The 26,056-nt window shown below is 45.5% G+C and overlaps 2 protein-coding genes across 3 annotated transcripts in view; both read right to left on the bottom strand.

Moving 5' to 3' along the window:
* The window catches only part of LOC139173909 (cation channel sperm-associated auxiliary subunit gamma-like), a 40,630-nt gene extending 38,415 nt beyond the window's left edge, over positions 1 to 2,215 (bottom strand). Inside the window, exon 1 of the mRNA XM_070763809.1 lies at positions 2,153 to 2,215. The gene's annotated coding sequence lies outside the window, so the exon portion shown is untranslated. The remainder of the gene's footprint in view (positions 1 to 2,152) is intronic.
* A 5,292-nt stretch (positions 2,216 to 7,507) lies between these two features.
* LOC139174211 (cation channel sperm-associated auxiliary subunit gamma-like) overlaps positions 7,508 to 26,056 on the bottom strand; it is a 38,879-nt gene continuing 20,330 nt past the window's right edge. For both annotated transcript variants that reach the window (XM_070764432.1, XM_070764433.1), the window contains 17 exons: positions 25,538 to 25,649; positions 24,004 to 24,168; positions 21,859 to 21,977; positions 19,426 to 19,639; positions 18,104 to 18,166; positions 17,662 to 17,845; positions 16,586 to 16,713; positions 15,855 to 15,935; positions 14,854 to 14,910; positions 13,650 to 13,806; positions 12,822 to 12,885; positions 11,304 to 11,396; positions 10,895 to 10,993; positions 10,482 to 10,574; positions 10,284 to 10,383; positions 8,711 to 8,837; positions 7,508 to 8,077 (listed from right to left, as the gene is read on the bottom strand). In XM_070764432.1, the coding sequence (XP_070620533.1) occupies positions 7,911 to 8,077; positions 8,711 to 8,837; positions 10,284 to 10,383; positions 10,482 to 10,574; positions 10,895 to 10,993; positions 11,304 to 11,396; positions 12,822 to 12,885; positions 13,650 to 13,806; positions 14,854 to 14,910; positions 15,855 to 15,935; positions 16,586 to 16,713; positions 17,662 to 17,845; positions 18,104 to 18,166; positions 19,426 to 19,639; positions 21,859 to 21,977; positions 24,004 to 24,168; positions 25,538 to 25,649 (2,023 nt within the window). In that variant the 3' untranslated portion in view covers positions 7,508 to 7,910. The remainder of the gene's footprint in view (positions 8,078 to 8,710; positions 8,838 to 10,283; positions 10,384 to 10,481; positions 10,575 to 10,894; positions 10,994 to 11,303; positions 11,397 to 12,821; positions 12,886 to 13,649; positions 13,807 to 14,853; positions 14,911 to 15,854; positions 15,936 to 16,585; positions 16,714 to 17,661; positions 17,846 to 18,103; positions 18,167 to 19,425; positions 19,640 to 21,858; positions 21,978 to 24,003; positions 24,169 to 25,537; positions 25,650 to 26,056) is intronic.

Below are 26,056 nucleotides of genomic sequence, written 5' to 3'. Positions count from 1 at the left end.
AGGGTGGGGGCAATCCTAATCTCAGGGGGGAGCTGGTTCCAGAGGGCCGGAGCCACCACAGAGAAGGCTCTTCCCCTGGGTCCAGCCAGACGACATTGTTTAGTCGACGGGACCCGGAGAAGGCCAACTCTGTGGGACCAAACCGGTCGCTGGGATTCGTGCGGCAGAAGGCGGTCCCGAAGGTATTCTGGTCCGGTGCCATGAAGGGCTTTATAGGTCATAACCAACACTGTGAATTGTGACCGGAAACTGATCGGCAACCAATGTAGACTGCGGAGTGTTAGAGTGATATGGGCATACTTAGAGAAGCCTATACAGTAATTGCTCTCGCAGCTGCATTCTGCACGATCTGACTTACTGGCTTACTGGTCCTACATGGCTTAGGACCAGTCTATTTAAGAGAGCGCCTCCTGCCGTATACCTCCCAGAGACCAATCAGATCACAGGGAGCTGACCTCTTCCAGGTCCCATCGACTAAACAATTTAAGTTGACAGGCCTGCGTGGGAGAGCCTTCTCTGTGGCTGCCCTGACGTTATGAAATCAACTATCGCCCTACTCCGCATGTCTGTACTGTTTTATTTATTTATTCGATTTTTATGCCGCCCTTCTCCTTAGACTCAGGGCAGCTTACAACATGTCAGCAATAGCACTTTTTAACAGAGAATCAGCCTATTGCCCCCACAATCCGGGTCCTCATTTGACCCATCTCGGAAGGATGGAAGGCTGAGTCAACCTTGAGCCCGTGATGGTTTGAACCGCTGACCTATAGATCTAGTCAGCTTCAGTGGCCTGCAGTACAGCACTCTACCTGCAACGCCACCTGGGCTCTTATGTTCCCACTCTACTATCATTCTGAAAGGCTGTGAAGACCTGGCTTTGTTGGCAGACCAGGGTGTGAATGTAACATCAGATCTGATTTGCAACTGTTTCTGTATGTACATGAATTTAATTGGATAGTTAATTCGAGTTATTATGGGTTTTGCTGTTCTATTACTAATTATTTGACTTGTTTTTTGTACGTACTATTTATTGTTGTAATCCTTCCTGACTCCCATTGGAATTGGGCGGCATAGAAGTCAAATAAATTAAATTAAATTAACATCTGGTATGTTTCCATGTATGAATGTTTGGTTTTACAATAAGGGTTTTTAGTTGTTTTAGTATTGGATTTACATACTGTTTTTTGTTACTGTTGTTAGCCGCCCCAGATACAAATCCAATAAATAAATAAATCTACAACAGCTGCTGCTCTATACAGTTGCCATTCAGGTTCAAATGCAGGAGTTACTGCTCTGTTTCCATTTTGTTTTCTTTCGCCTACAAACTGCTTGGAGAAAGTTTATACTGAAGACCATAGAGGTAGTCCTCAACTTACGACAGTTCAATCTGTGGCCCTTCAAAGTTGCCATGGCAGTGAAAAAAATTGACCCCTGACCATTTGTCGTCACACTTGCAACTACTGCAACATCCCCCATGGTCACGGGATCAAAATTCATGGGCTCAGCAACTGGCTTGTATTTATGACGCTTGCAGTGAACTGGGAACACACGATCCCTTTTCACAAACTTCTTACAAGCAAAATCAACAGAGAATCCACTTAACAACTGGTCAGTAGCTTACAAGCTGCAGTGATTCACTTAACACCTGATGGCATTTGATGCTTGAATGAAAGCACTCAATGCTGTGTGATTGGTTCACACTTAGGACCCTTGCTGTGTGATCCCCTTTTGTGATCCTCTGAGAAGCGGAGTCAATGGGGAAGAGAGATTCATTTAACTACCAAGCTATTAGCTTATCAACCGCAGTGATTTTAACAACCAAGGCAGGTAACGTCGTAAAATGGGGCAAAAATGACTTTTAGCAACAGAAACCTGGAGTATTTTGTGGTCATAAGTCGAGGACTATGTGTACTTAATACTGTACCGCCATGGTGGCATTTCCCTATTCGGGCTGCAGAACCACTAGAGGGCGGAAGAAGGGGAAGGTTTCTCTGCTGCCATCCAGCGGCCGGCCAAGCTGGTACAGCTCAGAGACAAAAGAGTTTGCGCGGTGATGTCACCAGCGGCCAGTGACGTCACCAACCGTCAACGGCTTCGCCCACTGAAGTAAAGAGTTGTCGCTCATTCAACGCTATATTACGCCCAAAATCACCTCCACTGCCGCGCCTTCTGCTTTAGGGAACGGTGTGTGTGTTCGTGTGTGTACCGTCTTCCCCGCCTCCCTCAACACCGGCACCGAAACGCCGTTTAATCTGCTCCCCTCAAAGCACTCTCCGCTCAACCGGCGCCAGCTGTTCCAATAACACTCGGCGCGTGCGCCTAACTCCTCTCGCGCCGAAGAAATCAGCCAATCGGAGGGAAGCGCGAGCCGGCTGCCCAGAGAGACGCTTGATTGACGGCCGCGGCCGTTAAGCGCGATGTCGATGACATTTAAAAAAATAATAATTCCGGTTATTTAATTTAATTTGTTTTGCTTTCAACCGTCTTAGATCAACCAATATTACAATATCTCAATTAATACAAATCAAATTGTTCATAATTTATCTTTGAAATGTTATTGGTTAAGTAACTTCATTCTTTTTATTTTATATTTAATTTATAACTATATATCAGTTTTGTTCTTTTCTTGTTTCTCATAAAAAGTGTTCCAAATTTTATAATACTCTTCTTATTTAAATGTCAACATATCTGCTTCTGCACAATCCATAATTTTCTTTATTAATATATAATCATCTGGTAATTCTCTTTGTTTGCAATATTGTGCCATTGTGATTCTGGCTGCCCCGAGTCTGTGGATACAAATCTAATGAATAAATCAATCAATCAATAATATGTGCAATTTTATATAATACTGGTTTTTTTCCATCTTTTGATCAATGATGCCAAACAAAAATACTTCTGGTTGTTTACTAATTTCCAGTTTTGTCAATTCCTTTAACCAATTTTGTATTTTATTCCAAAATTTCTTGATATGTGGGCCTTCTGCCGCACGAATCCCAGCGACCAGTTAGGTCCCACAGAGTGAGCCTTCTCCGGGTCCCGTCAACTAAACAATGTCGGTTGGCGGGGCCCAGGGGAAGAGCCTTCTCTGTGGCGGCCCCAACCCTCTGGAACCAACTCCCCCCAGAGATTAGAATAGCCCCCACCCTCCTTGCCTTTCGTAAGCTCCTCAAAACCCACCTCTGCCGTCAGGCATGGGGGAACTAAGATAATCTTTCCCCCTAGGCTTCTACAATTTATGCATGGTAGGTTTGTATGTATGATTGGTTTTATAACAAGGGTTTTTAGCTGTTTTAGTATTGGATTTTTACATTCTGTTTTTGTCACTGTTGTTAGCCGCCCCAAGTCCACGGAGAGGGACGGCATATGAATCCAATAAATAAATAAATAAATAAAATAATAATAATAATAATAATAATAATAATAATAATAATAATAATATGGAAGCAGGTCCCTGCTTTTTCATTACATCGCCAACAATTTGGTTTAAGTGTGGGATACATTTGTGCCAGTCGTGCTGGTGGAAGGTGCTACCTATAATACATTCTATATAAATTTTCTTTGTATGCTACAGATTTGGTCAGTTTGTAAACTTTGTGCCATGTTAGACCCCAAGTTTAAGTTTATGTTATATCCCAGATTTTTATGCCAGCTATAGATGTTCCCTTTTACAATATATTTTAACAAAAAAAAATGTATATTCTAGATATCATTTTTTTTATCTTGTCCTAATATTATCTGATCTAAATCTATTTTTGTATTCCTATTTTCCTTTCGCCTTCCTCAAATCTTGTCTTTATTTGCATAAATGGCTACCAGTCAGTCTTTATTCCTTCATTATCTAATTGTGTGGTTGTTTTAAGTTCTCCTCTTTCGTCTAATATTTCATAGTATGTAACCATTTTTTTTAGTATCTACCATCTCTGGAGAGGGGCGGCATACAAATCCAATAAATAAATAAATATTGGGATGCATCATAGCCTCCATACTTGAAAACCATCCTGGGACTTCAGGGCAGTGATGTTTTTTAAATTTTGTCCATATTTCATGAATTACATTTCTAACTTTGTGTCTATTAAAATATGTATGAGTTTTAGCTTTTTCATCTATAAGAAATGCATGCCAGCCCACATGTAAATCATGTCCCTCTAGCAACAGAAGTCTTTTATTTTTTATCATAATCCACTTTTTAAGCCAGGTTATTATTGCTGCTTGGTAGTAGAGTTCAAAGTCAGGGAGTCCAAAAACCCCGTTTTGTATTGTCTTGACCTCTTTCGCTGGCTGGGGAATTCTGGGAGTTGAAGTCCAGATATCTTCAAGTGGCCAAGGTTGGGAAACACTGCTCTAGGCCACAGCAGATGCATTTGTCATCGATTCAGGACTCCCCAGGTGGATCTATTCGCCAGGCACCTAAACACCCAACTATATAGCTTCTTCTCGAGGTTTCCCCTCCCAGGGGCAGAGTGCAACCATGCTCCCAGGGGTATCTGGCCTACTGGCCTCATGTACATCTTCCCTCCTCTCCCTCTAATTCAAGGAGTGATTCAAAAATCATTGCAGCGGGATCAGAGATAATCCTGATGGCTGCTCACTGGCCACCCAGACCATGAGTTGCAGATCTCGCCAACCTCTCTGCCTCTCCACTCTAGAGGATTCCTTCTCAGTGGATATCCTTCAGCCAGGGGATCCTGGAACATCCGGAGCCTCAGTGGCTCCAACTAGCCGCCTGGCATTTGAAGGGGTCCGCTTGAGGAGAAGGAATTATTTTGCAAAAGTCATTCAGACCATGCGGGCAGCCAGGAAACGATCCACCATCAGGATATACAATTCCACCTGGACAATCTTTGTCAAATAGTGCAGACCGCTTTCGTTGACCATGTCTCAGCTTCTGTTTCACAGGTTCTAGATTTCCTCCAGGATGGCCTGGACATAGGCCTGGCTCATGGCAACTTGCGACAGGAGGTTGCAGCATTGCCTACCATGCTGGGGGGAGGGAGAACATCCCTCTGTCAAATCATCCTGATGTTTGTGTATTCCTTAGAGCAGTGTTTCCCAACCTTTTTTGAGCCGCGGCACATTATTAATATTTTCAAAATTCTGGGGAACACTGAAGGGGGAGCGGGGGGCGGGGCTAAAGAAAAGTTTGGACAAAAAAAAATCTCTTCCTCCATTTCACTCTATTTCTCCCTCCCTCTTTCTCTCTCTTCCTTCCCTTCTTTCTCTCTCTCCATCCCTCTTTCTTTCTTCCTCTTTTTTGCTCTTTCTCTCTCCCTCCTTCTCTCCCTCCATGTCTTTCCCTCTCCCTCCTTCCCCCCTCTCTTTCTCTCTCTTGCTTTCTTTCCCTCTCTTTCTCTTGCTTTCTTTCTCTCTCATTCTCTCTCCCCTCCTTTTTCTCTCTCTCTCTTTCTCTCTCGTTCACCATGCCGGCAACAGAGAGAAAAAGAAAGAGAGAGAGAGAGCTGGAGAGAGAATGGAGGGCGCCGTTGTCTTCGCCTCCGCCCGCCGGCTCTGCAGCTAAGAGGCAACAGCAGCCATCAGCCTCCTCGCCCTCCCAGACGTTCCCAGCGCCCGGCCACGCGCCGCCTCCCGTTAGCCCGGCTGACCTTTCCCTGCTGCCGTTTTCTCTTCATGGCGCAAAGCCACACAGTCCCAGACTCCCGGATCGCTCGCTTTTCCGGCCAGCAAGCGCGGCGCGGCGCTTTCCTGGGCAGATGGCTTTGCTGACCGAAGAAGCGAGCGATCCGGGAGTCCGGGACTGTGTGGCTTTGCGCCATGAAGAGAAAACGGCAGCAGGGAAAGATCGGCTGGGCTAACGGGAGGCGGCGCGTGGCCGGGCGCTGGGGACGTCTGGGAGGGCGAGGGGAGCCGGCGGGCGGAAGCGAAGACAACGGCGCCTTCCATTCTCTCTCCGGCAGCGAAGGAGAGGGGGCGGATCACGCCCCAAGACAGGAGGCGCCGGCGGAGGAGGAGGAGAGTGGGCGGATCGGGCGGGCAATGGGGCAGGGCAGAGAAGCCAGGGGCACGTTTGGCCAGAGGCACCGTGGGGAGGCAGGGGCGGCCGTGGCTCCCTTTACTCCTACTGCCGGACCTCCCCGCCCCTGCCTCCTTTTTCCCGCCTTCCTTCTTTGGGGCCCAGCCGGAAACAGCTGCATCGGGCTGCGAGTGGAAGCTCCAGGTCGGAGGCACTGGCGGTCCGGCACTGGCAGTGCCCCGCCCACCTGGAGCTTCCTGCGGCACACCTGACCGTGTCTCGCGGCACACTACTGTGCCGCGGCACACCGGTTGGGAAACGCTGCCTTAGAGGAGCCAACAACCTGCACCCTCCATCGATCCACAGGTACTCTACCTGGGATCTTCCCAATGTACTTCCCGCCTCGATAGAGCCCCCTTTTAAGCTCCTGCGAACTACTAGCTTCAGATATATGTTGCTCAAGGTGGCGTTCCTGGTCCCTGTAACATCCAGTGTCTCTCCAAATTGGGCGCCTTATCCGTCAGAGCTGACCTCTGCATTTTCCATCAAGGAAATGTAACCTTAAGACTCGATCCCTCCTTCATTCCCAAGATCAACTCCTATTTCTACCAGGGCCAGGAGTTGGACATGCCAAACTTCTGCTCTCGGCCATCTCAGACCTTGGAGTGAAGATGGCATAAACTGGACGTGTGAAGTTCTGAAAAATTTGATATCAAGCGGACAGTGCCCACCAGGAGGTAGGAGGCCCTCTTTGTCTCCTTCCAATCTGCTTCAATGGGCGCTCAAGTGTCGTCCTCAACCATTGGCTGTTGGATCAGAGCGTGCATTGCTAAAGCGTATCAGGCACAATGTCTGCCGGTTCCCAGATGCATCACTGCCCACTCCACTAGGAGTGCCGCTACCACCGCTGCATGGGCCACACAGGCCTCTACTGTAGCATGTCTGCAGGGCGACCACTTGGACCACCCCCTCCCCTTTCATGAAACATTGCCAGTTGGATGTATTCACCTGGGCGGAGGCTTCCTTTGGGATGAGAGCCTTAAGTCAGGCCCACTGAGCCTTGGGTGCTCCAGTCCCGATGGGGACCCACCCTTAGGGATACCTGGCCTTGGTACATGCCATTCCTGGACTATTTTGCAACATTACTGGACAATGGGTGTTGGTTTACCTGAATGTCTTTTCTCGGCATGTTGCGCAATAGTCCAGCCCCGCCCTACTGAACACTTGTGGGACCTGGAGCTATGCAAAGTCTCCTTTTCAGCCATCGCTTCATCAAAAACTGGGGCATGTGCAGAGAAGCATGGAGGAGTGGCCCAAAAACCCCATAACTGGGCAGATCAGAGTGGAGCAACCCATTCCTGGACCATTGCGCAACCCATGCTCATTTTCCAGCCATGCAGTCTCCCAGTCTGGGAAGACAGCAGAGAAGGCCCACAAAGAAAGTGAACCTAGTCTGGAGCCCTTTCTGAAGCAGGTGGGTTTCTGGAATGACCAGGAGTCCCCAAATTATGAAGAAAGAATCCAGGTGACAACAAATAACTTGCAAGGACCCAAATATTTATTAAAATAAAACCAAACCAGAAACTATGAACAGAAGAATTAGAACCTTGCCACCCCTTGCCTGCAAGGATTCGTATTCTCTCGTATCGCCCACATTTTTTAAATTGTTGCCCCTTGTTTAATTTAACCCTGTAACAGTCCCCAGCATTGACCCATGGAACTGCAGGAGCTGAGAGAGAATCAGGGGTTAAAGAAGTACAGTTTTTAGAAAACGGGTGGAGAATCAGCTGGTGCTTAAAATCGCCTCGCCATTGCCACTTTGAGAAACAATGAAAAAGGAGCCGATCTTTCTCGAATAATTACCACTGACAAAAGATGACAGACCCGGGGCGCACCAGAAAACCCCACTGTCCGATGAATCTGGCAACCCACGGCAGCTCTACTGTGCCCCAGGGTGGGGTGTCGAGTGTCTTCTGGAGTGGGAGTGAGTGGGAGTGTGAGTGGGAGTGGAGACGCTTGCGCTGGGCTCCCCGGCACTGATGTCAGAAGGCAGGTGCTGAAGGGACCCTTGACTGCTGAAGGAAGACGAGAAGGTGAGGCTGGATGCTGTTAAGAAAAAGACACAGGAAAGGACACGAGAGTTAAGAAGTTGCCGGACGGGGCCAACTCCAAGTCACCTGTTACTTAGAATTTTAGAAAGCCACCTGGTCCCAGAACGGTGGTGCGGAATTAGAACATGTAAAAGAGTCAGATTAAAAAATGAGAAAAGAAGACTATTCATGCAAAGAATGATCATCATATTGAATTAACAGATAAAATACTATGAAACAGTTTAGGGCACTGGTTCCCAACGTGGGGCCCATGCCCCACAGGAGGGCAATTTGATTTTGAATGGGCGCAATTGGTACCTTGTTTAAACCAAGTTAATGGCCTTCCAGTGAGAGAGTAGGAGTTCACTTTTTGAATAGTAAGAATTGTATGTCACGAAGGGGGCATCAGGATTTCAGAGATGCTTAGGTGTGGCATGGCCAAAAGAAAAAGGTTGGGAACCATTGTCCCCGGGCATGAAAGATGCAGGGTCATTAGGAGTCCCTGAGCAAGATGCCAACGGATCCAAGGATACAGAGGTGACTCTGGCGATAAATGTCCCCCCTTCTTTAAGGTCACTTGCAGAGCTCAAGGTCACTTTTGTGTAGGTTGGGGTGAAGCTGTCCAAGAGGCCATTGGTTGGAAACTCACCAGCCCGAAATGCCATAGCGTTCTCCATTTTCTTTATTGTGTTGCTGAAGAATTGTTTAACCCAAGGGCCCACTGTGTCAACGAAGATATACATGATGACCAGTCCGATGACCGTAGCCATTGAAACCTGAGAGAAAGAAAGAGGGGAGAAAAAAAGTATAGACTGTGAATTCCTCAGCTGAGCAGGGGCCCCACCCCTGTTGACATTTTCTTAGCATTCATTTTAGTTGGGGGGGGGAGAATAATTTGTGGGGGATATCTCCCCCCCCCCCCCCCGGGTAAGATCCAGAGAGGCCCTTTTGGTCTTCCGAAAGGGCCTGAAAACCTAGCTCGGCCAAAGGCCTCAACAGGAGTGTGTCATTCTGAAGACAATTAATGGCCTAAAACAATGTTTCCCAAAGTTGGCCACTTGAAGATGTGTGGACTTCAATTCCCAGAATCCCCCAGTCAGAAATGCCTGCATGGGAATTCTGGGAGTTGACATCTGCACGTCTTCAGGTCATTAAGATTGAGGAACACCAGACCAAGGTAAGATCCCACCTCCTCTTCATGTGCACCTTTCTTCCTTCCTCCCTATTAAACTAATTTTCATGTCAATATTCATGATTTTTAAGGGTTTATACAATTTTGCCAAGAGTGATTGGACACACAAGAAATTTGTCTTTGGTGTATATGCTCCCAGTGTACATAAGAAGAATAAAATACATTCATTGGGAATAAAAGATACAACACAGTGATAGTCAGGTTTACTAATAAGCTATCCAATCGCACTAGGAAGCAAGTAAAAATAATATAACTTGAAAGATACAACATGGGGGAGGTTGACCTGTTTGGTTTATGGCATATCGGACATGAAGGATCCCCATCATTCATTCATTAAGTTGTAGTTCAAAGATTTCATGCTCAACCCTCATGCAAGAATCTAGACAACTAAACATGAATACTAAATTGGAGCCAAGTGAGGCTCTCTGGAATTCAAGAGGAGCTGGAAGTGGCAATCTAATGATTCTATACAGATTCAGAGCTTAACTCCGCCTCCCAGCTCTACCTGGGAATGCCCCCCCCTCCCCAAGTTGGATTTCAGAGGGTGACGTTGCCCTGGAAAAGCCAGGACTGAATCCATGACTGCTGGTAGGTAGGACAGCAGATCCTCCTGTCACTAAACCACAGTCTTTTTGGTAGGACGACGAAGCACTTAGCCTCCCAATCCCAGAGGGGAACAACCAGGGTGTGTCTGGGGCTGAGGACACATGACACTTGTCAAGAGCCTGCTTGCCAGGTCCACTGGCTCTTCTCCTTCCCTTTACATGTGGAATAGGCCTCCCAAGAGTGTTGCCCGTCACATTACCCCTGAATCTAGGGTCAACCCTGAAGCTGACCTGACCGAAGCCATCTTGGAACTTCCGTGTTGCCACACTGGAGCTGAGGGATAAGGAGGGGGGATATGAGATAGTTGGGACTTTGTAGCCAATACTTTCTCTTGGAAACCAAGGACATTCTCACACCTGAGTTTTGCTTACTATGGGTCCATTACTTGGGAGCCTGACACCTACCCAAAGCCCAGCTCTCTTACCTTCATTATGTAGAGGGCACGGGTGGGGCTGAGGCGCAGGCCGTGGATGTGGACGATGAACTCCAAGGCATAGTCGCAGTAGGTGCTTTCGTCGACCCCCCTGTAGAAGCACACAAGGACAGAGAGAAGTGGGCCACCGGAGCAAAGCATCCGTCTGTCAACTGAAGTGATCAGTTTCAACATCGAAATCACCAGTACCTGTTGGATACTTTTATCACAAAGTAATAATGGGGAGTGGTCATACTTTCGGGGATGATATCGTAACACGGAGAATCTTTCTGACAAATCCACCTAAAGGAAAACAGAGAATTTATTTCATTTATTTTATTCAAGGGTATTGTTATTCAAGCTTGACTCAGTCTTCCATCCTTCCGAGGTGGGTCAAATGAGGACCCAGATTTTTGGAGGGGGGGCCAAGAGACTGACTGTGACACACTTAGAGAGGGGATGTGAAGCGGTGTATAAGTCTAACTCTTTATTGCTATTGTTTCCTACTTGGTTTTTGGCCTACCCCAAACTACCTCCAAGCCTCTTTCACTGGAGGTGAGCGTTTGAAGAAACGGATCTGCAAACCCAAACAGACAAGCAGATCTTTTACCAACAGAACTTACACAATTCCAGAGTTGCTTTCAGAGAGGATCGGGAATCCTTCTTCATTGGTTTCATTAAGTTCCACGTCGGATCTCCCCCATATCAAGGCTGACGAATTACTAGGGAAGCCAAACACAGATGGAGACAGTTGGGCTTTGCAAAGGTCCACAGCAGGAGTCCATGGGCCCCTGCCCCCCTTTTTTGTAGCAGACCCTCCACTCCTGACTGCCACCCGCTCTACAGCGGGCTGCCGTAGAAGGTTATTCTGAAGCTGCAGCCAGGGCAGAACACGTCGGTGTGCACAGTTCAGGATGTGTGTGTTTATGCGCAGCAGCTGCACATATAACACCGTTTTGGGCAAGCAGCATTGGTTACCGGTTCATTTGTGAGTTCAGACTGGGTCTAGGCAGCAGCCTGCTGAAAAGTCACCTGATAGTGTTGTATTTTATGATCTCATCCGGAGTGAAGTATCTGATGTTGCTCTGCGAAAAGGCACCTCCACCAATAACAGTAAAGGTGTAGCTGACAAGAGAACAAGGAAGATTCAGATTCAGACCAGTATAGAGCTGTTGTCTCATTTTGGATAAGTGGCTGTCCAGTCTCTTCTTAAAAACACCCTGTGATGAAGCACCCACAACAGTACTGCTTCCAAAGGACTACACCATCTGTCCATCCTTGGTTCTGGGAGAGTGGGGAAATATTAACCCCCCGTAAGTGGGTTCACAATTTGGGCGTCCTCCTAGATCCTCAGCTGAGGTTAGAACACCACCTCTCGGCTGTGGCTAGGGGGACCTTTGCACAGATTCACCTAGAGCACCAGTTGCGACCCTACTTGGATCAGGAGTCTCTTCTCACTCGTGCCCTTATCAGCCCACGGCTCGATTATTGTAACAAACCCACCTTTGTCGTCAGGCATGGGGAAATTGATCTCCCCCGGGCCTATATAGTTTATGTATGGCATGTCTGTAGGTATGTCTGCTTAAAAATGGGTTTTTTTAACTATTTTAAATTTTAAATTGTAAATTATTAGATTTGTCATGAACTGTTTTATTGTGTTGTGAGCCGCCCCGAGTCTACGGAAAGGGGCGGCATACAAATCTAATAAATGAATGAATGAATGAATGAATGAATGAATAAATAAATAAATAAATAAATAAATGCTCTACATGGGGCCACCCTTGAAAAGCATTCAGAGGCTACAATTGATCCAGAATGCAGCCTGTGGGTGCACTGGGGTATATCCACGTCACATCAATACTCTGCGAGCTGTCCTGGCTTCCAATTGGTCTCCAGGTGCAATTCAAGGTGTTGGTTATAATGGCTTAGGGTCAGTATCATTGGGACCGCCTCCTGCCACACAGCTCCCAGTGACCAATAAGGGTCCACAGGATTGGCCTTCTTCGGGTCACTGCCCAGAGTCCGGAAGGAGTTGGGCGGCTTATAAGTATAAATAATAAAAAATAAACAAACTTCTGAAGGCTAATTCTTCTCACGAATTAGTTGTTATGTGATGTAACAATCACAATACCAGGCCTCCTTTTGGGTCTTCTCCCCTCTCCCCCACGTTTTAGATAGCAAGAACCGAAAAGCCACCCAATTGCCAAAGCAGATTCTCTATAAAGATTTCTCAAACTTGGCATGGACTTCAACACCCAGGATTCTCCAGCCACCTCTAGACGGACTATCAGGCTGATCAAAGCTACTACTACTCCCCTCTCCCTCCCTCCCTCCCTCCCTCCCTCTCTCTCACAGACACAGAGGGAGGGAAAGTGTTGGGGGGGGGAGAGAGCTAGCCTTCAGGTGCTGATGTAGGACTTTCCTTGAACCCGTATGCTTCCTCTTCTACCTCTTATTGCCTGGACCCCAAAGGGAATGCTCCGTTCTCCACCCCAACCTCAGTTTCCAACTCTACAAGGCCTGAGACCTTTCCACCCCCTCCACTCTTACCTGCCATTGAATCGTCCAGATTCTCCAGTCACCATGTCTTGGGTCAAGAAGAACGGATAGAACACTGCAAAGAAAACAAGCAAGGGTTTTGCTCCAAACTGGAGTAGATGGGAACAGGACAGGGGTTGCACTGGGATTCCCAGCCTGTCTCTCAGAAGGTCTCCAGCATGTGGTTGGCTCAAATCCAACACCGATCCTTGAAACTGGCTCTGGAGGATCTGGATTCGCATGGGGTTCTTTTGCATCTTGTGCTTTCAGAGTTACTCGGGATTAGACACAGGGCAACTTCAGACAGGCCTGCATAGACCAATGCAGAGAGGTTTTGTTCTAACTATGTTGGCCTCTAACCTGGATTCCCTGAATGATGGTAGATTCCAGGAATAGCATAGTTTTAATTAAGATTTTAGATATTAGCTCTTTTTTTTCTTGACTTATTTTTATTGTTGCTGTTATTTGTAATTTTATATTGTTGTAAGCTGCCCAGAGGCCTTGGGATTGGGCGGTATAGAAGTCAAATTAAATATATATATTTGTGTGTGTGTGTGTGTGCGCGCGCGCATGTGTGTGTGTATGTATATGTATATTATATATATAAAAACCCAAACTCAGAACAATCTACACACATATATATATATTGAAGATGATAATAGCAAAACAAAAGAGAAGGAGAAGAGGAGGAGGAAGACTGTGGGGTCCTTGGTGATATCTCAGCTCTGTAGCTTTCGTGCAGATGTTTCATCACCCAACTAGGTAACATAATCAGTGCTAGAAGGGAGGGGGGTTTGTGAAGAGGACGGGGGGGAGGGGAGGAGATGCAAAGCCACTTACCATCACTGAAATAAAAACAGGGCATTTCTGGATCTATCTCAACACAGTCAAAGTAGCGCTTGTTCTTCTCCGTGGTGTAATTCTTCGTATAAGTGATGTCAAATGCCAATCTCTTGCCTGGGGGGCATCCAATACGAACCCCAATTGTTTGACTATCCTGGGAGTGGGGAAAGTAGGTGACCTATGAATTTATACATTCCTTCTCTTTCACATTGAGGTATAACACATTTTCAGCATCTGGGTGGTGGGGGAAGCCATTTTTTCCTCCCCAGGCTCCAAGAAAGCTGAGGGTGAAAAATAGGCCTACTGGGCCCACCAGAAATAGGGAAATGGGGGAGCATGGGTGGCCGTTCATGCATATAGGGGCGGGGCACAGGAGGCATTAAATTATAGCGTGCAGGCATCCGCTTTCGGCACCATAGGAAAAAAAGGTTTGCCATCACTGACATAGGGTGTCCGGCTTGAGTAGAGGGTTGGACTAGAAAAACTCCAAGGTCTCTCCCAGCTCTGTTATATTCTTACGGTCACGTTCCTCTATGGCAGAGGTCTCCAAACTTGGCAACTTTAAGACTTGTGGACTTCAACTCCTAGAATTCTTGTCTCAAAGTCTCAAAGTTGCCAAGTTTGGACCCCGCTGCTCTAAGGGAAGAAATTCTAACAGGGAAGTCCTGAGGATTTAACACCCATTTTCTTACTGATTTTTTTTTAAAATTACTTTATTTGTAAATATAGGGGGGGGGGAAGGGAAATACGGAAAGGGTAGGGGGGGGGAGGAAGGAATGTAGAGAAAAGAAAAAAAGGAGGGGGGTAGGGGGGGATGTGGAATCAAAGTACAAAATCAAGCAGTTCAGGTAAGCAGTACGATTATACATTGTAAGCTATAGATTATAATACATATAATTCTTGCTAGGGGTGTTGTATTTCTTAAACATTGTAAATAAACAGTAAATAGAGAATATCAAAGATTTTCTTAGGTTATAGTAATACTGTAAATGTTACATCTCCTGTTAATATATATTAGCTAACAACAAATTAATGAAAATATTTTCATTAATTTCTTACTGATTTTATTCTGTCTTTTACACCACACAGGTTCTTATCAGTTGCTTTAATGTTCAGTTGTTTAAAACCAATCAGCTCTTTGGCTGTTGGGAAGGAAAAGAAAAGAGAAAGAAATGGTCTTCTTAAGGGGAAATAAGATTACCTTCATCTCCGGGCCCAGGTTTTCATAGTGATAACAGGTCATATCCGAATGGACCACCTGAGAAAAGTGGACAAAAGCTTCATGGGTCTCTCCCAGGAAGGAAGTAAAAAGAGCAGTTTCAGCAGCTGATAAGTAAGACAGAACAGGCCCCTCTTGGCCAGAGATTTAAAGGGGCCAGGCTTGGTCCAGTGGTTGTGGCATGAAAGCCAGCTGGGAGACTTTGGGCCAATCACCAGGAGACTATGAGTTCTAGAGCAGCCTTAGGCCTGAACGCCAGCTGGGTGACTTTGGCCCAGTCACTGTTCCTCATCCCAACCCACCTCCCAGGCTTGCTGCTATGGGGAAAAGGAGGAGGAAGGAGTACTAGGTATGTTTGCCCTTGTGAGACCTTATAAAGCGGCAAAGGTGAGATCAATCAATCAACTGAAACCAAGGCTAACATATATAGAACTACCTAAATACCTGTGCTCCACTATGAAACTATATGATTGGCCTTGACAAATTGACACGTATAGCTTGAAAATTAATGAGTAGTTACGATCTGCCTCTCCCCTTAGCCTTAGCCTTAACCCACGGAATCCTTTCCTATCCTATCCTTCTCTCCCTCAGCCTTGCCCCATGGAATCCCTCCCTATCCTATGCCCTGCACTCCCTATGCTTTGCCCCACAGAATCCTCCCCTATCCTATCCTTCTCTCCCTCAGCCTTGCCCCAGATTCTTCCCTATCCTATCCCCCTGCTCTCCCTCAACTTTGCCCCATGGGATTCTTCCCTATCCTATCCTTCTCTCCCTCCGCCTTGCCTCACACAACCCTTCCCCATTCTATTCCTTCTCTTTAGTGACCACCTAGAAGGAAAGAGGAATACATGTGGCAAATTACAAGTTTGTAGGCTTTACAGTTCTGGAGATTTTGTGATGATGTGTGAGTGGCATTTTGCTTTTATATACTGTGTAGATAGAGGAAGATCCATGGATTTCCAGAGCTGCTGATGAAGCCTCACCTTTACACCAGCTGAGCTTTGCAGAAGGTTCTCCCCACTGAGGTCCTGCCTTGGGTAATTCCCTCTGTCTCTAATGGTTACCTGTTGAGGGTGGGGAGAGGTCAGGTACGTGGGAAAGATGCCCAAGAGCACAAGTCACATAAATACAGAGGCTGATTCCCCACCCCCTGCCATTCTTGAACCAGCCTGACGGGGGAATTCTGGGAGTTGAAGTCCAAAGGCCTTAAAGTTACCATGCTTGGAGACCTCTGCACTAAGTGCTGTCCACTATCAGCCACCAATGGCCTGCTCTCTTACTCCTTATATTCTATTACCATTGACTTCTCTCAGACTGAGAAGAATAAAGATCTGGCCAGGCTGGGTGATTATGACATCCTTTGAAAGATTTTTTGTACTAATTTTACTGCTGTTTTGCTGTATTAATATTTCAAATTGGGGGAGGGGAGTGTTTGTGTTAGAGTATATCTTTAGGACAGTCGGAAACACACACACACACACCCGGCTGAATGTGTAAACAGAAGCAGATGGGGGCTGGCTACAACCCCAGACCTGGTATGGATCTGGGACCAGGCCTTCCGGGGATGTGACTTATGCATTTTCTTACAACATCTTTCAGTGCAAATTGGGTGCTCTGGGGTGGAGCTCCATTTTTGCTACCCCACTGCGTTTGGCCCCCCCCCACCCCCCGAGTCCGGGCAGTAGCGCCCCCCCCCCACCCCCCCCGGTCTTACCTGATATAACACCGAGCCTCGGCTGATGAGTTCCTGCCTCTGCAGTATTGCCTCGACATATTCGGGATGAGACAAATGAACAGACACCCAGATGTAGCTGAGGGACTCTGCCTGAAACGTTTCTCCCACTGTAGGCAAAAGAGCACAACAGCTGAGGATGGGGTACACACAAACACACACACACACAGAGAGAGTTTGGGACACTGGCAAGCCGAGACACCATCTTCTCCCACTCGAATAAGCTGCCTCGGACCACACCAAAAGCAAAGGGCGATACAGAAATGGTCCCTCTGCTCCAAAGACCATTCTGCCTCTAGACTGAGTCGGGAGGAGAAAGATACTGGCAATTCTCGCCTAACAACCATTCGTTTTGTGACTGCTCAAAGTCACAATGAGTCGCGGTGGGGCAGTGGTTAGAGTGCAGTACTGCAGGCCACTTCTGCTGACTGACTGCAGCTTGGCAGTTCTAATCTCACCCGGCTCAAGGTTGACTCAGGTGGATAAAAGGCAGAAGGCAGACCCAAAATTGTTGGGGAAAATAGGATGACCCTGAAGTGGTCTATAGGTCTACGTGCTATTGCTATTGGTACAACAGTCCTCAGAGGGGGGGCGACATATCAATCAAATAAATACATGACTTAGGCCCATTTTTCACACACCACTGCAACATCCCCATGGTTACGTGATCAACATTCAGATGCTTGGCAACTGACTCAGAGTTATGACAGTTGCAGAGACCCAGACACATCCACACACACACGCATGCAATATTCCCCTACCCCAGTTACCAACCAAGCTTTGCACAATCCATAAATTACAGAGTGGGGAGGGACCTTGTAGGTCATTTAGTCCACCCATACCAGCCCAAGCAGAAGGCGCTACACCATTTCTGACCAATGGCAGTCCAGTCTCTCTAGCTAAGCAGTTGCTAGATCTAGCTAAGCATAAATAAAGGTAATCTTGTTTTTAAATCTTGTTAGCTGTCCAGTCATGAATTTGAGATGGGAATTCTTATAAATTGAATGAGGTAGGGAGGGAAGGGAAGGGAGGGATGCTCCCCTAATCAGCTTCCTTACAGCTCTCCATGCCTGTTCTCACGGTCAGGAACATGGCAAAAGTGTAGGCTGTACCCTTGTCCATATAGATATATACAGGCAGAGTGTTCGTTGCCCTCAAATCGTAAATTTTCTCATAGTTGGCCATGTCCACGAAGATACCTCCAGCTGAGTCCCGGTTGCTTGCCTTGTAGTTAAAATATTCCTGGAGGAGGGAGGGGAGAGAAAGACCAAGTAAGTTCCAGAAGGGTTGATTTTATGGTTCATGTTGACTTTCTGTTGTGTTTACAATGCACATTTCATGAGAACAGGTGAATCTAGCAGCCTCCCACGGCCACCCAACCCACAACTACACTTTTCTGGACTGTTCCCCTGTTTTGCCATAATTTTGCCAGGCTTGAAAAGAGGAGGGTGAAGGCTGAGAAATGACACTAGGGGTTGTAGTTGTTCTTTTTCTCCTTACGGCCATTTCTTTCTGGTCCTTCCACCAGCGCCAAGTGGGGTCATGGACGGGGTCTGCATAAGGCTGCGGAGACAAGATTACATGAAAATAATAAACCTCCAACATATCACCTAAATATATTTCAATTTAGCGCATATTATTGTGATGTAAGTGGCATATATCAACAAGACTTTAGTTCTGAAGGGCCTTTTTATGTACGGTATGATTGTGTTGTATGGTTTTAAGGATGGGTTTTTAGATGTCTTTTTATTATTGGGTTTGTTATATTGCTGTAATTGTTGTGAGCCGCTCCGAGTCTCCGAAGAGGGGCGGCATACAAATCTAATGAATTTAAATTAAATTAAATTGAATTAATTTTTCCCCCTGATCTTCTTTTTCTTTCTTTCAATGCCACAATTGAATGCAAGTAGGCCTCGACTTACAACGTTTCATTCAGTGACCATCTGTGAAGTTCCACCCGCCTTGAAAACAGTGGCGGCGCACGATCCTTTCCCACCCTTACGACTGTTTCAGCCTCCCCATAGCCATGATCAGAATTCAGAAGCTTGGCAGTGGACATTCATGACAGTTGCAGTCCCCCGGGGATCGCGTGATCCTCTTTTGTGACTTTGTGATAAGCCAAGTCCATGGAAAAGCCAGATTCACTTAACAACCGGGATCCCAACAACAGCTGCAGGGATTCATTTAACAACTGCAGCAAGAAAGGTGGTCAAATAGACACAAAACTCACTTAACCAGTGTCTCACTTAACATCAGGAATGTTGGGCTCAATTGTGGTCATAAGTCAAAGGCTACCTGTGTTTTGCACACAAACACAACTATTCTCTCTCTATTTCTTTCCACCTGGTTGGTTGTCATATTGGGACAGATCCCTGTTTCCGGAGACATTATGGACTTTCCCCCCAAAGGTTTCTGAAGTTAGCCTGTAGGCCAGGATGTCAGACTGAAGACCCAGGGGCAGGATCTGGCCCATGGGGTGCTTTTACCTGGCCCATGGGGCCACCCTGGAAACAGCAAAGGAGCAGCCTGCAGTGCCTCTGCCAGTGAAAACACAGCCTTCCAACCTCCGTTTTTGCCTCCAGAGGCTTGCAGGAGGCCGTCACAGCCGAAACAGAGCTCAGGGGCCCTTTTTCGCTAGCAGAGGACTCAGGCTGCCACAAGTGCCCCTGACACGAATGAGGTCAAGCTGGCCATGCCCCTCCTGCCCCCCCACCCCCACAATGTCAAAAGAACCCTGATGCATCCCTCAATTAGATCGCGTATGATACCCCTGCTGTAGACCATGCCCTTTTGTGCCCAGAAAAACTAGAACCGGTCCTCACTCTGTGATATGATGAATGCAGCTGAAGCAATTGGTAGACCAGGCCCTGGTAGACAGTGAGTGACTTCTCATAATGGAATCCAGATTTCTCCATGACTTCTGGGGGCATGGCCCAGTATTGCTCCCCTCGGTTGAAGCGCTGCAAGAGCGGCTGATCCACCACACGGAGCGTAGCAAAGGGGCAGCGACGGGTTAATCGGATGTAGCTTTTCCCGCTAGGAACAGAAAACAAATTGTCACCCATTTTGCAGGCATTCCTAATATGACTGCTACTGCAGGAAAGCACCAGGCCTGGCAGGAAGGAGGTGGGGGGATCAAGTGTGAAGCTAGTCTAGAGTCACTGGACAAAGAACTAGAACCAAGCTCAACCTAAGGGAGTCTGGCTAGGCACGGAGATACGTGACTAGAGACTCAGGAACTGAAGCACTTGAAGAATGAAGGCAATGCAGCAGGAACGGTTTGAACAAGTTTTACTCTTCAGTATATCAAAAATAGATTTCTCTTTCTTCTATGTACAACACCTCCATTAACTGCAGATCATTAACCACTACAAACTTCCCAACCAAACCAACCAGTGAAGATTGGACTTAATCCCTGGTTAGTTCAATGGATTTGCAGCTGGCTGAAGTATAGACATCAGAGAGTTATTGTTAATGGCGAGTATTCTGAGCAGAGACAGGTTACAAGCGGTGTGCCACAAGGGTCTGTTCTGGGTCCTATTCTTTTTAATATGTTTGTGAGTGACATAGGGGAAGGTTTGCCTATTTGCCGATGACTCTAAAGTGTTGATATTCCTGGAGGGGTCTGTAATATGGTAAATGATTTAGCTTTACTAAATAAATGGTCAAAGCAATGGAAACTGCAGTTTAATGTTTCCAAATGTAAAATAATGCACTTGGGGAAAAGGAATCCTCAATCTGAGTATTGCATTGGCAGTTCTGTGTTAGCAAAAACTTCAGAAGAGAAGGATTTAGGGGTAGTGATTTCTGACAATCTCAGAATGGGTGAACAGTGTGGTCGGGCAGTAGGAAAAGCAAGTAGGATGCTTGGCTGCATAACTAGAGGTATAACAAGCAGGAAGAGGGAGATTATGATCCCGCTATATAGAATGCTGGTGAGACCACATTTGGAATAATACTGTGTTCAGTTCTGGGGACCTCACCTACAAAAAGATATTGACAAAATTGAACGGGTCCAAAGACGGGCTAAAAGAATGGTGGAAGGTCTTAAAACGTATCAGGAAAGACTTCATGAACTCAATCTGTATAGTCTGGAGGATAGAAGGAAAAGGGGGGACATGATAGAAACATTTAAATATGTTAAAGGGTTAAATAAGGTCCAGGAGGGAAGTGTTTTTAATAGGAAATTTAATAGTGTTTTAATAATAGAACAAGGGGACACAATCTGAAGTTAGTTGGGGGAAAGATCAAAAGCAACATGAGGAAATATTATTTTACTGAAAGATTAGTAGATCCTTGGAACAAACTTCCAGCAGACGTGGTTGATAAATCCACAGTAACTGAATTTAAACATGCCTGGATAAACATATATCCATCCTAAGATAAAATACAGAAAATAGTATAAGGGCAGACTAGATGGACCATGAGGTCTTTTTTCTGTCGTCAGTCTTCTATGTTTCTATGTTTCTACCACCACAACCACAACCACTGCAATGGTGCATTGATATTTGTACTGTTCTAGCCCAATCCGTTTACAACTTAGTCATTGTGACTCAGCAGTATGGCTGCTTTGCATACTCACAACCTTTTTATCATAAATGGAATATTAACCCAGGACAGTACTGATCCTGCCAATCTGGAGAATTCCTCCATTATAGGAAGAACATAATAGGGTAATTAGCTTGAATTCTGCACCTAGGTGGGCTGGAGGGTCACCTGTGGGACTAGTCCTGTCTTTGTCATAAAAGCCTTGGTGGCTTTATCCAATCACTAGGAGACAGTGAGTTCTAGTTCTGCTTTTGCCATGAAAACCACCTGGGTGGCTTAGGCCAATCACCAGGAGACAGTGAGTTCTAGTGCTGCCTTAGGCATAAAAGCCAACTAGGTGACCTTCAGCCTGGCCCACTCTCTCTCAGTCTCACCCAAGGTCAAAGAATCCCTATAAGTAGAATACTGAAAAAGATGACCTGTTTTCACACTCGACCCCATTTACCAACTTCCCTTCAACTACCTCACATGCATTTTTTTCTAATGGGTTTAATTTCTCGGGGGGAGGGATGTTCCCTGCTCCAGATAAAATCTAACACCCAACTGTACTTGTTGAGAAGGGCAAACGGAGGGAGGAGACCCAGAAGTGGTCAAAGAAAAGGTAGCCAGGACAGAGTTGAAGGGAGCCTTTCTTCTCCCTTCCACAGACAAGACGGCATGTCCTGGCAGACCCTGGCAAAATGTAGAGCCGTTGATCTTCCACTCACTGGACTGTCATCTTTTGGCGAGGTGTCCTAATCAAGAGATTGTACGTCAGGAGAGCTCCTTGAGGAATCGTCCTCTTCAGCAAATCTTCTTTGCCATGGTCATCCTGCAAAAAAACCACCTGCAAAAAAAGGGGAAAAACCCAGCAAAATGGACCTGTAATTTAACAAATAACAGATGCAAAGGCAACATCACGATCTTCACCTGCTTCTACCATTACAGCCTGTCCTTGCCTTACAAACTTTTTTTAAGTTAGCAACCATTCTAAATTACAAGACTGCAGAAAGGGACTTAGGTCCAGTGCACACACCTAAGGACCACAACAGCATTCCCCAATGTCACTTGATGATCAAAATTCAGGGGCTTCACCCTTGTATGTAGCCGCTCCGAGTCTTCGGAGAAGGGCGGCATACAAATCTAATAAATAATAATGTATTTATGCAAAAGTCAAGGTGGGGGGAGGCACATTCTCTTGCCAATCAGTCACCCTAAACAGGGAAGCTGGGTGGGATTCCGCTGGTGAAATCAAGGCAGAATGATATGCACATCTTGTTGTCTTGAGCACCACGTTATAAGTCTCAATATAAGCTCTTACAAGTGATCGGTTAGATCCAGATTTGTTTTTCCTCCAATGCTTCTCTAAACGTCTCATCTGGCATTTCATCCCCCAGTCTAGAGGCCCTGCCGCTGCCATATTCCAGGCCGTTACCAGGGACTCTGCTAAATTGTGTACAAGCGAATCCGGTAAAATCCCAAACACCCTCTGAAAGCCCTCTGGGTCCATTAGGCGTCTGGGATGGAATCACCTAATCGGTTTCGCCTCCCCACAGGGAAGGATTGGAGTCTTAAGATTGAGCCATAGCAGAAAATGGTCTGACCATGACAAAGGCAAGATGTCTAAGCCCCTTAAATTCAGAAGTATATAAATGATTGCCAATATTAGAACCTTTCCAGCTCAAATTGAAATAATATATAGTACAGTGGGAAAATATTTGGAATGTCTTCAAAATGTCAACTAACTCCACAACTACTCAATACCAACCATGTAACCACATACAACAGTGTTACCTTCAATATCATCCAACCAACGTAACCTCAAAACTGCTATTGGAGACAAAATTTCTTGAGTCTCTAACATACAAACTTCTCCCATAACCCTAGCTAAATGCCTCCTACCCCAACTCCATCATCACGTCAAGAAACTATCATTTTCTGGTCCAACTGTGAATCCTGCAGAGAAGGCGGAGTAGCTATATTCAACAAAAAGTCACTAAACCTAAAAAACATCCAAGTTTACATGATCTTTCCCTCCCATAATCCATAATGTCTGACCTATCCCTAAATACCACACTTCACTTCCTACTTTGTTACAGACCCTCTAACTACGACATCACCCATGCAAACAAATTAACCTCACGACTAATGTGGACAGCCTTCTGCCCATACCCCCTTATCTTCCTTGGTGACCTCAGCCTACCCCACATTAACTGGACCCTAAATGAATGCACTACGGAATCCATCCATGCTACCCTATACAACGCTGTTACCAATCTGGGACTCGACCAACTAGTAACAAACAATACTAGAGTCAACAGCTGCCTAGACCTCATATTCTACAAAAGCACAATTTATGGACTACAAATAAAAGAACCGTTTTCCAATAGCAACCACAGCATGATTAACTTCAACCTCAATCTACATCTCTCCAAGATTCACCCTAATAATGCGACACCCAAGTACAATTTTTAAAAAGCCAACTATGAACTCATAGACGCCAATCTCTCAATTCTTGACTGGCAAACTCTATTCTCTGGCTGTAATACTGCCAAAGACCTCTACAACATATACTTGCTCGAAGTCATGTAACCGATTTGTGGGTGTGAGGCAGGGTTGTGAACTTTCTACCGGTTGGGGAAACCTGGAAGCTTTCAGATTTGGCTTTTCCCAGATGTGCCAAAGTGACATTTCAAATAAATTGGAACTTTGAGGAACTTTCTGCCTCAGAGTTTTATTTTGTGGGGGGTGTTTTTTGACACAAACCTCGCAAGATCCTCACTCAAATCCGTAAGGACCTTGCCAGACCCCTTTGCTTCCATGAAGCTTCCCTGGGGGTCCCCTATGACCCGTCTCCTGCCCATCTCACCCACCTCTTTCAAGATGTTCCGTTCGTAGAATATGCTGACGATGGCACGTCTGGTTGATGCGGAAGAGCTTGTGGAGCCTCTCATACTCTGGAGAGCAATCAACTTATTCCAGTCATCTGAAGGGTAAATCATTCTAAATGTAATGCTGTTTTCATTCGACACCCAGAGCTGCGATGAGAGGGGAGGAAAGAGGGGTGTTGTTTCGAATTATTTACATACATGTAGGGTAGGTTAGGGTAGGATAGAATATAGAATGTAGATGGTAGAATATACAATAGGAATAGAGCAGAATATAAATAGAATAGAATAAAAATAGAACAGAAAAGAAAAAAACTGAACAAAACAACATGGACCATGGAAGTCTTCCAGTCTAACCCCATAATATTTATGCGAGGTGGCGCAGTGGTTAGAGTGCAGTACTCAGGCCACTTCAGCTGACTGTTAGCTGCAGTTCAGCGTTCAAATCTCACCAGCCTCAAGGTTGACTCAGCCTTCCATCCTTCCCAGGTTGGTAAAATGAGAACCCAGATTGTTGGGGGCAATATTCTACAAACTGCTTAGAAAAGACTTAAAAGCCCAAAGGCAAAAGAATACTGGAACCTAATAGAAAAATGGTTAAGAGAAATAACACAGCAAGAAATCAAGAAAACATCAGAATTTTTCTTATTAGGTACATCAAATAATAAATATAAAAAGGATATATATTACTTAATAGTTCATATATTAGTAGCAGCTAGGATAGCCTTTGCTCAAAAATGGAAGGAAACTGAGATTCCAAAAGAAACAGACATACTTAAGAAAGTCTTAGAATGTGCTGAGCTCGACATGATGACAAGACGGTTAAATAACCAAGAAGAATCAGAATTTTATGATATTTGGCAGAAGGTATACACTTGGTGGGAAATAAAGAAAAAGAGATAAGCTTCTTGTTATATTACTTTGAATATTTGAAATTGGTAGTTAAACCGTATTAGACGGTGATTATTTACAATATAAACGTAAATTCTTTTTTCTTCCTTTATCTTTTTTATCTGTTTGATTTAATTCATAAATTAAGAATTTCTATATATATCTTTATAAACTTTTAGATGTGTTTTTATTTACTATGTTATAATTGATATCTTCACATATTTTATAGACCGTGTTAAACAATAATAAGATCTTTCCTTTTTTCTTTTTTAATACAATGATGACTTCTATTCTGAGCGGAGCGACTGTAGCTCCACTAAATGTTATATGTTATGTTCTGTTTGTTTATGAAAATAATAAAAAATATTTTTAAAAAAAGAAAAAGAAAGGGCTTAAAAGGACTATGAAGCGGTATATAAGTCTAAGTGCTATTGCTATTCCTATTGCTATTTCAGACAAAAGGTTGTCCAAATTTTTCAGTGACGTTGTAACTTTGAACGGTCACTAAATGAACTGTGATAAGTTGAGTACCGCCTCTCAAGAATAAAACAGAATGTAGAGTAAATGGCCTGGAATGACCTGCTTCCCACAGCTTTTCTATCCCCTGGATTCATGAGGAATATGTTACCTCCTCCTTGTCTGTCATAACAGCAAAATCCCCACGGAAAGAGTGGACAAAATTCTTGATGAGACCGTTAGTCCGGAACTGGGAAAGGTAGATGTAATGCATCATATCGTTGCTGGAACGGAGAGCAAGAAAAGAGGAAAATGCTGTCATTAGGTTGAGTAGTGGGCACACTTCAGTTTGGACAGTTAGTTTGGGGTAGCAGTTAAGGCCCAGAAGGAGGCTGGGAGTTCTAGTTCTTGTCTGGCCCTAGAAATGAAAGTTGGCTGGGGGACTTTGGGTCAATCACCAGGAGTCAGTGAATTCTACTCCCGCCTCTATTCTCAGCCTCCTGAATCCCAGCTGATCGGGAGGAAATGGGGATTTTGTAGTATCCTTCTCCTCGAGTGGGGAGGGAATGGAGATTTTACAGGATCCATCCCCTGCCACACCCACCAAGCCATGCCCACAGAACCAGTAGCAAAAAATTTGAATCCCACCACAGGTCCAAATATTAGCTATGTTTGCTGCTTTAGAGTTATT

Source organism: Erythrolamprus reginae, chromosome 11 (assembly GCF_031021105.1).
Source record: "Erythrolamprus reginae isolate rEryReg1 chromosome 11, rEryReg1.hap1, whole genome shotgun sequence".
NCBI lineage: Eukaryota > Metazoa > Chordata > Lepidosauria > Squamata > Dipsadidae > Erythrolamprus > Erythrolamprus reginae.
Note: the sequence above shows the minus strand (reverse complement) of the source record. Positions and strands in the feature narration are given on the sequence as shown.